The following is a 15,870-nucleotide window of genomic DNA, read 5'->3' on the forward strand; positions in this document are numbered from 1 at the left end:
ACAGGACACGGCAGCCCCAGGCCTGGGGCCCCCCCGGGCTGTGGGGCCGACTTGGGGCGGGGCAGGCGACCAGGACAGCGCCGAGTGCCCCACCTGCCCCCTCTCCTCCCCTCCCCAGGGCTGCCCAGAAGCTCAGCCTGGCCTCCAAGCGCAAGAAACCTCATCCGCCGCCGGCCCCTGCTGCCCGCAGCGCCTCCCCCTACCCCACAGACTTCAGCGGGGTCCTGCAGCTGTGGCCGCCCCCCACGCCCCCCTGCCTGCTCAGGGCCGCCTCCAAGGTTAAGGACAACCCCGGCAGTGTCGGAAAGGTAGGCCCACCCCTGATGTGGGGGTGACCCCGGGGGCTGGTGGGTGGGATGAAGCCAGGGATGTCTGAGGAGGTGCTGGGAGGGGGCACAGGAGACAGAGGGATCCAGTGTCCTTCTCCCAGGTTGGGCAGGGTGGGGTGCAGACAGGGAGACTGGGGCCCAGGCCCACCTTGGCAGCTCAGGGTGGCAATAGGAGCCTCGGAGACTGTGGTGGGGCTTCAGGAAATGGGTGGGGGTCCCAGGGATGCTGGTCTCAGTGGGGTGGGACAGCCAGGGCTTCCTGGGACTAGGGGTTGGAGTCTGACCCCCAGGGACCCCCGCATACCTTGTGTCTGTTGGCATGCTGCTGTGAGGTGGGGCTCCAGGGAAGGGATGGGACCCCTCTAGGCCAACGTGTGATCACCTGGTTCAGGTGGGGAGACTGAGGCCAAGAGGGGGGAAGGACCTTGCCGTGGAACAGGCTGGCTGGCCCCTGGCTCTGATCCCTGGCTTTCGTGGCCTTTTGCCGAGACTGGGCTTCTGTCCCGGCCCCATCTGGTTGGCTCGTGTTGCACCCTGGCCTTACTCGAGGTCCTGCGTGTGTGGGATGTGTGTGAGCTCGTTAGTGAGGTGGGCTCTTTGTGCCCGTTGAGGGTGGGGAGACTGAGGCACAGTCACTCAGCTCTGAGGGTGAGGATTGGACCTGACCCCGAGGGTGTACCCTGAGCATTTTCCTGATTTTCTGCCTACACTGTTCCCGGTGGCCACTCCCAGGTACCTCCCCAAGGGTGGCTGGGATTGGGGTGGACCCCCCACACTCCAGCGCCCAGAGGCTCACCCCCTGCAGAGGGGGTTGGCTGGGTTCCAGGCTCTCCCGGGCTCAGCCCGCCCCACCCCGCCTGGGACATGCCTCACGGGGCTGGGCTCCTGGTGCCGGGGTCTGCTGAGGGTACCCTGCCCCAGGCCTGAGCCACGCCCCCCAGTCTCATGGTGACTCTGCCGGGCTGCTCCTTCTGGAAGCCTCCTCTCACCCTGTCACCCCCACGCCCTCACAAGCCCGAGAGCCTACAGCCCCGGCCAAGCCTCACTGCATCGGAGTCCCTGGGAGCTCGCTAGAGTGGGGGGTCTCAGCCCCGCCCGCCTTGGCTCTGGAAATGCAGGGCTGTGGTGGGCACACTCAGCTGGACGGGGCAGAGTGGCTGCAGGGGAGGGGCTCCAACAGCTCTGGGCCTGGCTCTGACCTTCCGCTCCCCAATGAAATCTTCGATTTCTCCACTCACTCGGCCTGTCTGGACCGCTTGGGCTTCTCTGTCTGAAAGCGGGGGCGGGTGGGGCCGGGCTGCGTGACTCCGGCCCAGTAACCGCTGCGTTACCGGGGCGCCAGGGCCCCAGCAAGCCTCCACCACCTCCTGGGCCCGGTGTCCACCCAAGTATTCTGGGGCAGGCCGCGGCTCCCTTTTCTGCGAGGTAGACGCGCCCCCTCCCCTCCCCCCACCCCAGGCCCTCAACACAGGGAGCCCCTGGCCACCAGTCCACTCGCTGCCCCGAGCCCCCTCCCTGGCTCCCTGGACGTTATTTGCACAAATGTCACAGTCAGAAATGCCTCCTGAAAGGCATTTCATATTGTCACAGAAAAGAAGTTAGATTACACTCGATTCTTGACATTAATGTGCTACTTAAGATAATTCATCATCTGGCAGTATTAAAAAAGACGTCCTTTCTGTGGGTGCTGAGCAGTGCCCCTCCCCCCTTGCCGCCTGGGCCACCTCTTCAGAGTGGAAGCCCTTTTTTATGCAAAATGTGTTTTTTCCCTACCTGGCAGCTATTCAGCGGGGCTTTGTAATATCTGAACATTTCGGGGAGAGACTCAGCCTCCCTTGCCTCCTGCAAAGACCCTGTCATTTCCTGGCGGGAACGACAGGATCCTTGCAGACAATGGCCTGTGCATTCAGCTAGGACGGGGTGATGGCCCGCTGGGTCCACCCTGTCCCCTCCCGACAGGCTGGGGGTCCCCGCGTGGGGACTCTCGTGGCTGGCTCCCCGCGGCACCACTGGGGCATTTCCTGCCCTGCAAGAGCCCGGCCTCGGCCTCCCCCCACCCCAGGAATCCCCTCCAATCCGCACAACCCATTTGGCTCCTGAAGTGGCCGGGAGTTCGCGCTGAAAAAAAAATTGCCAGAAATTACCGGGAAGTGCACATTTTCGTCTGCTTGGCAGTGGCACTTGGAAATGAAATAGTTTTGTTTGCGTCGTCGGGGAATAAAAGAATCGATTCTCGCCTGATGGAGCCCAGGTTCAGGGAGTGCAGCGGAGAAGTGTTTCTATAGGTTTCTCCCCCGAGGATGTACCCTCCTTCCTGGAACGATTTTGCATGTCAATTTGCCGCGTGCTGAAGGGGAGAAGATGAGCCTCGCGCGAACTACCCACAGTAAACCAATTTTGCCGGCGTTATGTATCTGTCACTTACAATTAAATCCGTGAAAAATATTGGCTCTGAAATGAGTCTGGTAATTTGATTTATGCTGTAGTGGAGAAATCGAAGATTTCATTGGGGAGCGGAAGGTGGTGTCCTTCAGCAGAAAGTGGAGTCTGGTGCCCCTCGCAGGAGGGACCCTAGTTCACCAGGGCTCCTCCAGGTCAGAAGGCGCCCCTGGGGCCATGCAGAAGATGGGGTTTGGGGTGTTTCTTCTCCAGGTTTTGGGGTGTCTGCAGCGCAGCTTGCTCTGGGCTCTTGGGTCTAGGTCCCGGCCCCCCTCCCCACCGAGCCTCTGTTCCCTCGAGGGCGCTGGGGCCAGTGGTCTGGCCGCAGGGATGCCTGTCTTCTGTGGAGCCCAGCACGGGGGTGGGGGACAGAGGATGGGGGGCACACTTTTGTGTCTGTTTTTGTGTTTTAGGGTCACATGGGAGCAGAGGCTGCTTGGTCCCTTGCCAGGGCCCCCAGGCTAAGGCCCTGTTCTGTCCCCTGCGTCCCCCCACCTGTGCCCCCTGTCCAGGCCTCAGTGTCTCCAGCACCTCGGGGCAGCACCTTTCCCTCGGGGAGGATTACCATGTCCTCTTCCTTCCCAGTGTGTCCTTCCACTGGCCTGGAATCCTGCCAGTGCCTGGGGTTTGAGTTGGGCTTCCCAGCTGGCTCTGGGGTCAGAGCCCCGGTCCCTCAGCTTCTCCCCTAGGCTGTACCCCTTTTGTGCCTTTGTCCCTCCGGTCCCAGTGCGGCCAGAGGCACTCAAGGCTCCTGACCGGCCTGGGGAGCTGGCAGGGAGGGGCTTCTTAGAGGAGGCAGAGGCTGGACTGACCTGGGGGCTGGGGCTGCCCTTTGGCAGCTGGGGGCAAATCCTTGCCATGGTCGCCCCAGCCCCCACCCCAAGCCCACCTTCCTTGGGGCTGCACTTTGCAGCTTCCTGAGCCCAGCCGGCTGAGGTCGGGAGGTGAGGTGCAGCCCGTCCCTTCCCCCTGGGGGTGGAGAATGCACCCCCAGGGGAGCACTCTGAGAAGGGGCCGGGCCCTGTTGGCAGGGTGTGGGGGCCGTGCGCCTTCCTTCCGGGGGGGACTGCGTCTTGGGGCCTCTTCTGCTTGCCTCTCTGGCTTCCCTTCTTCCTCTGCCCTCAGCTTGGGATTTGGGATTTGAGGAGACCCACTCCCAGGCTGTATGACCTGGTGACACAGTTGACCTGACCTGTCTGCATGTTTCCTCCCTCCTTAAGCCGAAGTGGGCCTGGGAGGGGGGTGGCCGGCAGAGCTGTGCCGTGTGCGTGGGGTTGATTCGGATCCCAAGGGCTCTGTGCCTCTGGGTTGAGCTCACTTAGCTTCCAGCTCTGCCTCGGAGGCAGCGGAGGGTGTGGAGGAACCCCAAATCAAGGGCAGGTGGGGTGCTCTTGGGTGCCATCCCACAATTCTGTCCCTCTGTTCACTGGGGTGCCTGGAGCCTGTTCCCCTCTCTTGCCTTTTCCCCCTTCTGTGCTCCACCATCCATCCCCACCAGTGTCCTGTCCTCCCCCACCGCGTGCTCCCGTGGGCCCCCCACCATCCTGTCCTCCCCCACCCTGCCCTCCCCCGCCCTGTCCTCCCCCACCTGGTGCTCCTATATGCTCCCCCCTCCTCCTGCACCCTCGTGCTCCCCTCTTCTGGCCCCTGCTCCTCCTCTGCTCACTGCCCCACACCAGGCTAGCGTCCCCTCAGTGAGCCTTGCTTTCTGCCTGCCTGGCTGATCTCATATGGGATCTGGGGTGCAGGCATCCACATTCCTGCGGTGGGGATCCCCGTGCCGAGGCCTGGCCCGCTGTCTCAACTCGCGCGAGTTCCTCCTGCCCTGTAATTAGTGGCCGCTGGGCGGGCGGGCGGGCGGCTGCTCAGATGCCCTCTCCCGCCCGCCTCCTCCAGGTGAAGGTCATGCTGCGGATCTGGCCGGCGCAGGGGGTGCAGCCCTCGGCCGAGTCCACGTCCTTCCTGAAGGTGGACCCACGCAAGAAGCAGGTGACCCTGTACGACCCGGCCGCTGGGCCCCCGGGCAGCTCAGGCCCCCGACGAGCCTCTGCTACGGCTCCCAAGATGTTTGCCTTCGATGCGGTCTTCCCCCAGGACTCGGAGCAGGTGAGGGTGGGGGGCACCCCCAGGGGCTGGGGCCAGGCCTGCGCTTGCTTCTGGTGCCCAGGGAGGAAAAGGAGGGAGGCAAGAGCGAGGTCCAGTGGCCCAGGCCCAGCCTGTGGTGCATTACCCTCCTCCTTGGCCCGGCCCTGGGGGTCTCCCACCCTCCTCCCGGCCTAGTTGTCAGGCCACTTGCGGGGAAGTGCTCTGGATTTTCGGTGCGCTCCGTGGAAGCTTTGTGAGCAGGGTTTGCTGTTTGCTGGGTGTATGCAAGCATCTGGGGTGCGGTGTGGTGTGTGTCCCAAGTTGCCTCCACGAGGGCAGCGTGAGCCGTGTGCCTGCCTGGCTCACGCCGCGTGTGTTGGGTGTGCACGTGGAGAGCTCCGTGTCCTGGGGCCTGCGTGTGCCAGGCTGCCCACCTTGTGAGTTGCAGCCTGCATGGGATGGGGACAGACAGGTGTGGTGGGAGGCTGGGTGTCGTCCCCTTGACCTGGCGCCTGCCTGGCGCTCTGTGCCCCTTTCCCAGGCTGAGGTCTGCTCGGGGACAGTGGCTGATGTGCTCCAGTCGGTGGTCAGTGGGGCTGATGGCTGCATTTTTTCCTTTGGCCACACGAGCCTTGGTAAGCATCCCCCATCACCCCGTCTCCACAGTCTCTGGGCCTCATCTTGCAGGCGGGAAGGGGGATGTGGGTCATCCCATACGGGCAGTGGAGGGGGGCACATGGAGAGGAAGCCCCCTGCAGTCCTGGGAGGCAGGGGGCCCCTGGGTCTCAGGGGCCCCACATTGGCCCTGAGGGTCCCAGGCCGGCCCCAGGAGGCAGCGGGCGTGGCTGGGCTCTGAGGGCGTGTCAGGCTGAGTGTGGGGCCCTGACACGCCCACGTGCCTCCCAGGCAAGTCCTACACCATGATTGGGAAGGACAGCTCGCCCCAGAGCCTGGGCATTGTGCCCTGCGCCATTTCCTGGCTCTTCAGGCTCATTGAGGAGCGCAAGGAGAGGACCGGCACCCGCTTCTCGGTGCGCGTGTCGGCCCTGGAGGTGTGCGGCCCTGACGAGAGCCTGAGGGACCTGCTGGCCGAGGTGGCCTCCGGCAGCCTCCAGGACGCCCAGTCCCCGGGCATGTACCTGCGGGAGGACCCTGTGTGTGGGGCGCAGGTACGCCACCGGCCCCGCGGCCACGGGGGTGGGGGGACAGGGCCACGGGTCTTGGGGGCGGCGAGGGTGGCCTCCGGGAGGCAGGCCCGGACCACAGCTTGTGCGCCGCCCTCCCCTCCGCCCGCCCCCAGCTGCCGAACCAGAGTGAGCTTCGGGCGCCCACGGCAGAGAAGGCAGCCTGGTACCTGGATGCGGCGCTGGCGGCCCGCAGCGCCCGCCGGCCCAGCTGCAGCTCACACCTGCTCTTCACGCTGCACGTCTACCAGTACCGCGTGGAGAAGTGCGGCCGGGGCGGAAGTAGGTGTCGGCTCGTGCGCCCCCCCCCCGCCCTGCTCGCGGCGCCCGGGGGTTCGGGGGTCCGGGTGCCCTGGGGGCCGCGCCGCCACCTTCCTGCCCTGTGCTTTCAGTGTCTGGGGGCCGCAGCCGCCTGCATCTCATCGACCTGGGTGGCTGTGAGGGGGCGCCCAGCCGGGGCGGGGAGGCCCCCGGGGGACCCTCGTGTCTATCTCTGTCGGCCTTGGGCAGTGTCATCTTGGCCCTGGTCAGCGGGGCCAAGCATGTGCCCTACAGGTGAGTGGTGGGCTCCTCGGCGGGCAGGGCGGGGGTGGCCCCTGGGGAGCCAGCCAAGGGCATGGCGGGCGCGTCCAGTGGGCCTGGAACCCTGAGCTCCTTGGGTCTCTGTCCCCCTCACCCGCCGGGCCTCGTTGCTGGAGGGCTTGTGGGGGGTCCTGGCCCCGAGGGCCGGATGCCAGAGCTGAACCTGGGCTCCAGGCATGGCCCTGTCCTGGGGAGAGGCCTGCCTCCTTCCCTCCCTCCCGCCCTCTAGCACCCCCACGCCCAGCCTCCCACCCTGACATCCCCTCCCCAGGCCCTCAGCCTCTGAGCAACCCTCGCCCCCAGGGAGCACAGGCTCACCATGCTGCTGAGTGAGTCCCTGGCCGCCCCCAGCTGCCGGACCACCATGATCGCCCATGTCTCGGACGCGCCCGCTCGCCACGCCGAAACGCTCAGCACCGTGCAGCTAGCTGCCCGTTTCCACCGCCTGCGCAGGAAGAAGGTCAAGGTTGGCTCTGTCTCCTGCCCGCCCCTCCTACCCCGAGGACCCTCCGAGCGCCCCTGCCTGGCATGGTGAGGGGCCTGCTGCCTATCCCTGGCTGGACTCCCCGTGGGCTCACAGGACTGCACCCTTGTGGCTCTGCCTGGACAAGGCAGGGAGCTGTGCCCAAAATCACCTGGCACCTCAGGCAGGACTGGAACTGCTCCCAAGGGGGCTTGCGGTTGCCGTGTGCCTGGTCAGGGGTTGGCTTGTGGTCCCCATGGCCCGTGCCCCTCCTGAGCCTGGCCCCCGGGCGCCAGCCAGCAGGGCGCTTCCTGGGCAGCCCTCAGCGGGGGCAGGAGGGTGGAACTGGGGGGGCCCTGGGGCCAGACGGACCTGGGTCTGAATCCTGGATTTGCAGTTATGTGCGGTGTGGCTGTGGGGGTGTGTTCTTGCCTCCCGGTGATTCGACTTAATGCTGTTTCCTGAACTCTCCGGAGAAGATTCGGTTGTGCTTGGCGCCTGAGCCCTTTGGTGCTGCTGCCGCCTCGGTGGGGTGCGGTGGGTGGATGCCACCGTCGTGTCCTGCCCCCCGGCTGCGGCGTGGGCGTGTGTTGCTAGGACGTGGGGGATGAGGCGGTGGGTGAGGCGGCCACTCACGCGGGCCTGCTCTGCCCCGCAGTACGCGTCCAGCTCCTCAGGCGGGGACAGCTCCTGTGAGGAAGGCCGCGCCCGCCGCCCCCCACACCTGCGACCCTTCCACGCCCGCTCTGTGGCCCCGGAGCCCGGCCGCCTAGCCCCCAGCTCGCCCGGAGACCCCGAGTACTCCTCCAGCAGCGAGCAGTCCTGTGACACGGTCATCTACGTGGGGCCCGGCGGGGCGGCGCTGTCGGACCGCGAGCTCACTGACAACGAGGGCCCGCCCGACTTCGTGCCCATCATCCCCGCGCTCAGCCGCCGCCGCCCCTCCGCGGGCCCGAGGGACGCCGACCACTTCCGTTGTAGCACCTTCGCCGAGCTGCAGGAGCGGCTGGAGGGCATCGATGGCAGCGAGGGCCCCTCAGGAGCCCTGGGTGTCCCCGGCGGAGCCCAGGCTGGCCCGGCCTGCGGGGGCAGGAAGCCCTCGCCGCCCGAGGCCGCCACCCCCAGGAAGGCCGTGGGCTCCCCACTGGCTGCCAGCACGCCTCGGGGCAGCCCCGCCCCAGACACCTGCCGGGGTGCCCTGGAGCCCTCCAAGGCCGGTGCCGACCAGACGGAGGGTGGCAGCACGCGGCCCGAGCTGCCCGGGCCAGACAAGGCTGCGCCGGGAGGAGGCAGGCGGCCGCTGCCCAGCCCGGCCCCCCCGCCTCCTCGGCAGCTGGAAGCCAGCAGAGCGCCAGAGGACCCCGGGGGAGGGCACGCTGACGGCGTGGTACGGACGCCCCCCGTGGGCAGGAGTGGGCAGGCGGGCGGCCCCCGCCCCTCTGCACAAGGCCGGCGTCTGGAGCGGGGCCTGCTGACCACCACGGTCACGCTGCAGCAGCCCGTGGAGCTCAACGGCGAGGATGAGCTGGTGTTCACGGTGGTGGAGGAGCTGTCCCTGGGCGGGCTGGCCGGCTCCAGCCGCCCCAGCAGCCTGGCCAGCTTCGGCAGCAGCTGCTCTCTGCAGGCCCTGGCCTCGGGGTCGAGGCCGGTGAGCATCATCAGCAGCATCAACGACGAGTTCGACGCGTACACCACGCAGGCCCCTGGCGGGCCCTCAGACGGAGCCCCCTGGGCTGGCCGCAGCCACGGCTCCTCCATCAGCTCCTGGCTCAGTGAGGTCAGCGTCTGCACGGACGACCGCCTCAGCCCCACGCCACAGCCCCCCTTCCGGGCCAGCCCTGACTCGCCAGCAGGCCCCGACCCCCTGGGCCCCCCGGTCCCGGGCGGCTCCCCGGATGAGGGCGGCTGTCGGTTCCCGGAGCACGGCGGACCGGACAGTCCTGGCCTGGCCCGGAGTCCTCGTCCTGGGAACGTGGCTGCCGCAGCCCCCGCCGCCCGACCTGGCAGGGAGCCCCTGGCCGCGTCCCCGTGGGGGGCAGCCCCAGCACAGACCATCCACTCCAGCCTCCCCCGGAAACCGAGGACTTCCTCAGCGGCCAGTGGTGTAGGCGGTGTTCGCCTGGCTGCGAGCCCGCCTGGCCCCGGGGGCCTATTCGAGGACCCCTGGCTGCTCCGGGCAGATGAACGTGGCCCACTCCCGGTGGCCTCTGCCAGCAGGGCTGCCAGCCCAGCGCCAGGGCTGGCTTGTGCCCGGAGGGTAGTGGACGGCTGTGAGGGGGCAGCCAGGGCGGCCCACAGGCCAGAGGCCGTGGCGCAGATCCCGCCGCTGCGGAGGGGGGCCACCACGCTGGGTGTGACCACGCCCACCGCATCCTGCAGGGACGCCCTGGCCGCCGCGGCCGCCTGCTTGGGCAACCCGAAGCCTGCCCCCAGCAGCAAGAAGAGTGTGGCTCCCAAGGGAGCCCTCTTCCCGAGGTCCAGTGGCGCGGCCCCCCCGGCCCCTCCCGTGCGCAAGTCCAGCCTGGAACACAAGAGCAGCCCGGCCCTGGCCGCTCCCCAGGCCGGGGCCCTGACCCGGGCTGCGGCTGCTGCCCTCCCCCGAGGGGAGGAGGAGGCCAGGCCCGGTGGCCGGGCTGACCACCCCGTCCCCAGGGCCACGTCCAGCCTGAAGGCCCGGGCTGGCAGGGCGGAGGCAGCGTACCGTCCCGGCGCCCACGGCTCCCTGGAGCGGTGTGAAGGCCTGGCGCACGGCGGTGGCAAGCCCAGGGAGGCTCCTGGGAGGCCGGCCCGGGCCGTGCCCAGGTTGGGTGTGCCGTCCACCAGCCCCATGCCTGGGCCCGCTCCTGCCTGGAGGGGCAGCCCGGCCAAAGGTGCGGGGGCCCCGAAGCCCCCGGCTGGCGGGGGCAAGGGCCGCAGCCTAGCAGCCGGTGGGTCGAGGGCCCTGGGTCCTCCGGGGAAGCCACTGGCCGCGGCGGTGGGCAGGACCCCCGGCGGCCCCGTGACGGCTCCCAGGGCGGCCCCGCGGGCCGTGCCCGGCGTCGGGGCCAAGGCCAGCCGGGGCACCATCATGGGCACCAAGCAGGCGCTCCGGGCCGCCCACAGCCGCGTCAACGAGCTGGCAGGGGGCGGTGCGCCTGGTAGGGGCGGCCCCTCCCGGGGCTCGGCAGACTCGGACAGCGGCAGCGACAGCGGCGTGACCGTGGGGGAGGAGCGGCCGCCCGCGCCCCTGCTGCCCTCGCCCTACAGCAAGGTGACGGCCCCGCGGCGGCCACACCGCTGCAGCAGCGGCCACGGCAGCGACAACAGCAGCGTGCTGAGCGGCGAGCTGCCACCCGCCATGGGCCGCACGGCCCTGTTCTACCACAGCGGCGGCAGCAGCGGCTACGAGAGCGTGCTGCGCGACAGCGAGGCCACCGGCAGCGCCTCCTCGGCCCCCGACTCCATGAGCGACAGCGGGGCCGCCTCCCCGGGCGCCCGCTCCCGCAGCCTCAGGTCCCCCAAGAAGAGGGCCACAGGTGGGTCCCTGAGGCTGGGGCCGACCCGTCGCAGCGGGCTGGTGAGGGCCGGCGTGCGTGGGCCGCTCTGACGGGGCGCGGGGGGCTGGGGCAGGCCTCGGGTCTGGGGCTCCCGGCCTGGTGCTGCCCCCGGCGCGGGCCCAGCTGCCTGGGAGCTCCCCAGCCCGTGTGGAGGGGACCCGGTGGGCTGGGCCGGCTCCTTGCTCTGAGCGCGGCGGACAGGGTGGGCGGCAGCTGGGGTGGGGAGCGGGGAGGCACGTCCCGGGACATGAGGGTGGGGCACCACTTGGGCTCGGGACTCGGCCCCGGGGGGCAGCGGGGGGCGGGAGCCTTGAGCAGGGGCCCAGTGTGCCTGGGGTGCTGAGGTGTTGGGTGTCGAGGGCTGCCTGGGGGAGAGGCCGGCCAAGAGGCTGGGCTGTGTAGGGCGGCGGGAGCAGCTGTCCAGGGCAGAGCTGGCCCTTAGGGGCGGGGGGTTCCTGGACGGCCCCTGTGCTCTCTCCCCTCTCAGCCCCTGGCCAGGCGCCGGGGCCTGGGCCCCAGCCTCCGCTCACCCAGCGCCCCCGCTCTGCTCCAGGTCTGCAGCGGAGACGGCTGATCCCGGCCCCCATGCCTGACACTGCCGCCCTGGGCCGCAAGCCCAGCCTCCCCAGGCAGTGGGTGGACCTGCCCCCGCCCCTGGCCGGCTCCCTGAAGGAGCCCTTCGAGATCAAGGTGTATGAGATTGATGACGTGGAGCGCTTGCAGCGGCATCGCCCACCCCCAAGGGAGGACCCGGCTGAGGTCAGGGCTGGCGGGGCCTGGGGGCCTGGGGGGGGCTGGGGGTCAGAGGTCCTGGGAGGGCAGGGTGGGCCCCTGGGGGTGTGGCCCAGCAGCCAGCTGACCTCCCCTTCCCCTCTTGCCCTCAGCCCTCCCAGGATGTGGAGAAGGTAGGAACCAGCCCTCCCCAGCCCTGAACCCGGAGTGGCCTCGATGCCCACTTTGGGCAGAGCAGGCGGTCGGAGGGGTCCTGAGGTCACCACCGTTGTCCCGTGGAGCTGCACCTGATGGAGGGTTTCCCACCGCTGTGCCCCTTTGTCCTGGGTCCAGGTTCCAGGCAGGCACCCGCAGGCTGCTTTGAGAGCACCTGGTGTGAGCCTCACCCGTGGGGGGCCCGGGTCTGACCCCTGCCCACCCTTGAGGCCCCACTGTACATTTGCCCGGGCCTAGAGGCTGGAGGACGTGGACACGGCCAAGGCCCGGGTTGCTGGGAGAGCCTGGGAGTGGGTGGTCCTCCATGCCTGAGGACCTGCCCCCCCCTTGCCCCCCAGGGTCTGGCGTGCAGCAGTGCCAAGACCTGCCCCCCCTGCCCCCCAGGGTCTGGCGTGCAGCAGTGCCAAGACCTGCCCCCCCCGCCCCCCAGGGTCTGGCGTGCAGCAGTGCCAGGCTGCGGCTGGCCGAGCGCAGACAGCAGCGGCTCCGGGAGGTGCAGGCCAAGCATGAGCACCTCTGCGGGGAGCTGGCGGAGACCCAGGGCCGGCTGATGGTGGAGCCTGGCCGCTGGCTGGAGCAGTGTGAGTCCCCCCCCCGCCTCCGCTGGGAGGCGCAGTGAGGCTCCCGTCCAGGGGAGGCAAGGCTTGCGGGACCCTAACCTCCGCCCTGCGCCCCCCGCCCTGGCTCGCCTCGCCTGCTCTGCACCCCCAAGCCGGCCACTTCCCTCGAGAGCGCCGGCCGCCCTCCTGCACCTTGGCCGGACGGGGACCCAGACGCTGGGAGGGGACAGAAGCGTTTCCTCGGCCCCTGACCCGCCGCCCGCTGTCCCTCCACAGTCGAGGTGGACCCGGAGCTGGAGCCCGAGTCGCCTGAGTACCTGGCAGCTCTGGAGCGAGCCACGGCCGCCTTGGAGCAGTGCGTGAACCTGTGCAAGGCCCGTGTCATGATGGTCACCTGCTTTGACATCAGTGTTGCCGTCCCCGCCGCCACGCCGGCGCCACAGGAGGTGGACGTCTGAGGCTGGGCTGGGGCGCGGGGGGGGGAACGTGGGATGGAGTGAGGATGTGGCGGGGGCTGGGGGATGAGGATGCGGAGGGTCCGGTGTGGGACCGGCGGGGGGGGGCTCCGAGGCGGCGAGGGTGAGGGAGGGGCTGGCCGGGCGGAGTGGACGGCGGGAGCGAGGGAGTGTGACGGAGAGGACACGGTCACCACCCAGACAGCAACGCAAGTGCCTTTATACCTTGACTCGGACTTCTCTCTTTTTGCGTTTGGTGCTAAGGACTCAAGACACCAGCAGACGGTGTGCTCGGGCCGTGGCCTGGGGGGCGGCGGGGGCCGTCCGGGTGCCAGGTGCCAGGCCCGGGCCTCTTCCCAGCCAAGCAGTTTCATGTAGCAGGACCGCTCTGGGCCCAGCCGGCCCGTGGGTCAGGATGCAGGATTATTTTTCCTTTACAGCTGTTTCCTCTTGGCAGGGCCAGTCCCGGTGGTCCCCAGACCCTGGTCTGCGCGTCGTCCTTGCAGCAGATCGCCCCAGGGCGGGGCTGCAGGGGGTCCTCCGGGCAGGGAGGGCCAACCTTCCCTCCCCCCCGGGACCTGCTCTGTCCTGAGGACACAGGGAGGGCAGTGCCCACAAGGCGCCTTCTTCTACGGCAGGAATTTTTACCAAAACCACAAGCAAAAAACAAAACCAACACACACACAAAATGGGGCGGGGGTAAGGGTTTTGTAAAGGTTCTGTTAGGTTCATATTTTTATATCATTTTGCCTATAAATGCAGTATTTGCAGTGGGAATTTGGAGACAAATGATCTATGTTTTTATGGTTTTCTATGGCCGGGCTCTTTCCGGGGGCGCCCTGGGCAGGGCGGGGGTCCTCGGGCGGCACTTCCTGCCAAATGCAGACCGGGGGCGAGCCTGCCGACGCATGTGTGTTCCCGTCACAACGGGCTCTGCTTTCTGGCCCTTGTGCATTTTCTAGGGGTGTCCAGACCTTTGTACAAATGTGTAGGTAACATCTTGCTACAGCTTTTATTTGTGAATAAAAAACACATCAGTTGTTAAAATGGCTCCTGAACTCACTGGGCGCGCTGCCCTCCGAGGGTCCTGGGGCGAGGGGGCCTCAGGGCGTTGGAGGGTCATGTCTTCAGGACACAGGAGACTTGCCTTCTGCCCACTGGCCCTGCAGCAGCCCCTGTGGGGACCAGCCTGCAGGCGAGCGGCAATAGAGCTATGGCGGACAGATGGCGGGAGGGCTGGGATTCAAACCCCACTCCCTCTCTGACCCCCTTCCTGAGCTCTTGGGGTCCCCAGGCTGAGGCAGGGATGCTGGGGCCCGGGCCGGGCTGGCGGGAAAGCAGTATTCTCTGGTGGGCTCCAGGGCCCTTCCCGGGGGTGGTGTTAGCTGGGGAAATTGAGGCAGGTGCTGGAGTGGCCCCCGGGAGAGCCTCATCTCCTTCCTTTGGCCCTGCCGGTCTTTCCAGGAGACAGGTGAGTAGACACGCTGGACGCCTCAGGCTCAGGACCCCCGGAGTTGGCAGGAGCCCCCACTGGGCACCCTCCCCACCCCACACCTCTCTGCGGGCCTCAGGCTGCCCCACCCGAAGCTCAAACTGTGGTCCTGAGCAACCCCGGCTGCTGCCCCCACCCCATCTCTGTGCCCCCCCCACTCTGGTGTAGGTGCGGCCCCTCCCAGCTGGCGGGGCCCTTCCTAGTGAGGTCCAGGACGCCCCCTCCAGCATGGGGGCGGCTCCATCCTGCATATCACACCTTGTGTGGTCTCTGCCATACGCCCGGCCCCCATGGGGCCTAAAGGGTGGGGTGTGATCTGAGTCATTGCTGCACCCCTACGTCGGGCGCAGGGCTGGGCCTCCGTGGGGCCTCGGGGGATACTTGCTGGAGGAAAGAATGAATGAATGAGCAAGTAAGTGAAGGTTCTCTTCAAGGGGGAGGTCTAGCTTGGGTCAGAGGCAGGTCCGAGACCCCACAGCCTCTGACGGTTTCCCAAGTGCCCCCTTGGATCCTCTGGTCTGTCATCCTCCATACCAAGCCCCCTGCCCCAGACTGCCTTCCTGCTCCCTGCTGCCCATGACACCTGGCCCCCGCCCCTGGGATCGGGGTCCCATGTCAGCGGGGGCATTGGGGGCCCAGACCACCCCAGGCTCTCCCTTTCTCTTGTGAGGCCAGGTTTGGTCCCCAGAAGGAGCCTAGCCCTACACCGCCGCCACGGAGCCTGCTTCTCTGCCACTGAATCTGGGAGGCTCTGAGGGGTCCAGGCGGGTGTGGTGGGACTCTGCATGGGGTGGGGAGATAGAGCCTTTTGGGACCTGATATCCAAGGACAGGGGCTGAGAAGCCCACCTGGTCCGAGGATCCCGTGGGCCTGGTCCAGCTGGCTGTGACCCAGGTCCGACCTTGCTTTGCAGAGGTGCTGGCCCGGCCTGGAGACCCCCTCCATCCTGAGGGACCAGGGCGGTGCTGGGGTCGGGGAGGTCACCCAGGAAGCTGGGGGAGGCCTGCCTGTGAGTCCAGGTCACGGTGCCTGGACCATCTTGCCAGGGCTGTTGTGGGGGATGGGTGGCCCTTGGGGTGCCGATTGGGTCCCTTGTTCCTGCAGAGAACACCCCTTGCTCCTTCTCCCACTCCTCCATCCCTGGAGGGGCCCTTTCTGCCCTTGACCTTTTCTGACTCCCCACCCAGCCCCTGTCCTGGCTGGGGGTCTCTGTGGAGCAGGCCCAGGCTGGGGATGGCTGACCTTGGGGTCCAGCCGGTGGAGCCTACTTCCCACAGTCCAGGGGAAGCTCTGGGAGGGCGGTGCCTGCTCTTCTGTCCTGGGGGCCGTCTGGGAGCCGGGGGCGCCTTTCATCTGGGACATCAAAGCCCTCAGCCCTGTCATTACAGGCTGGGAACCCAGCTGGGGAGTGCCCATTTTATGGATGGGAAAGCCGCCGTTGCCTGGGACCCAGCTCTTTGACCAAAGCCAAGTCAGCCCGTGTCAGGGCCCCAGTCGGGGGTCAGGGGGCATCCTGCTTCTGGAGCAACGGAACCCCAGCGTGGCCTCCAGCTCCCACTCTTGTGTTCTTTCTTCTTGGGGGTGGTGCAGAATTCTCAGGGTTGGGGAGAGAGGGTTTTCTGTGGGGTCAGGGTCAGCCAACCCTGGAGAAGAGCGTGCTGGCCAGGGGAGGCCGAGGCACCCGCCTGGGCCATCTGGAGACAAGGACAGGAGTGGCCCAGGCGGCATCTCTCACGGCCTCCAAGGCCGGCCTGGCACCCGGCCAGCCTGCTCCCCTGGGTGAGGTGCCTGCCTGAC

At 68.0% G+C, this 15,870-nt stretch overlaps 1 protein-coding gene across 1 annotated transcript in view; it reads left to right on the top strand.

Moving 5' to 3' along the window:
• KIF26A (kinesin family member 26A) overlaps nt 1–13,628 on the top strand; it is a 40,323-nt gene extending 26,695 nt beyond the window's left edge. Inside the window, exons 5-16 of the mRNA XM_036099380.2 lie at nt 119–308; nt 4,665–4,874; nt 5,395–5,488; nt 5,760–6,022; nt 6,154–6,319; nt 6,430–6,592; nt 6,923–7,085; nt 7,741–10,597; nt 11,172–11,377; nt 11,503–11,523; nt 11,997–12,147; nt 12,403–13,628. Coding sequence (XP_035955273.2) covers nt 119–308; nt 4,665–4,874; nt 5,395–5,488; nt 5,760–6,022; nt 6,154–6,319; nt 6,430–6,592; nt 6,923–7,085; nt 7,741–10,597; nt 11,172–11,377; nt 11,503–11,523; nt 11,997–12,147; nt 12,403–12,584 — 4,666 coding nt within the window. The 3' untranslated portion in view covers nt 12,585–13,628. The remainder of the gene's footprint in view (nt 1–118; nt 309–4,664; nt 4,875–5,394; nt 5,489–5,759; nt 6,023–6,153; nt 6,320–6,429; nt 6,593–6,922; nt 7,086–7,740; nt 10,598–11,171; nt 11,378–11,502; nt 11,524–11,996; nt 12,148–12,402) is intronic.
• Nucleotides 13,629–15,870: the final 2,242 nt, after the last annotated feature.

This window comes from Halichoerus grypus, chromosome 8 (genome assembly GCF_964656455.1).
Source record: "Halichoerus grypus chromosome 8, mHalGry1.hap1.1, whole genome shotgun sequence".
Lineage (NCBI taxonomy): Eukaryota > Metazoa > Chordata > Mammalia > Carnivora > Phocidae > Halichoerus > Halichoerus grypus.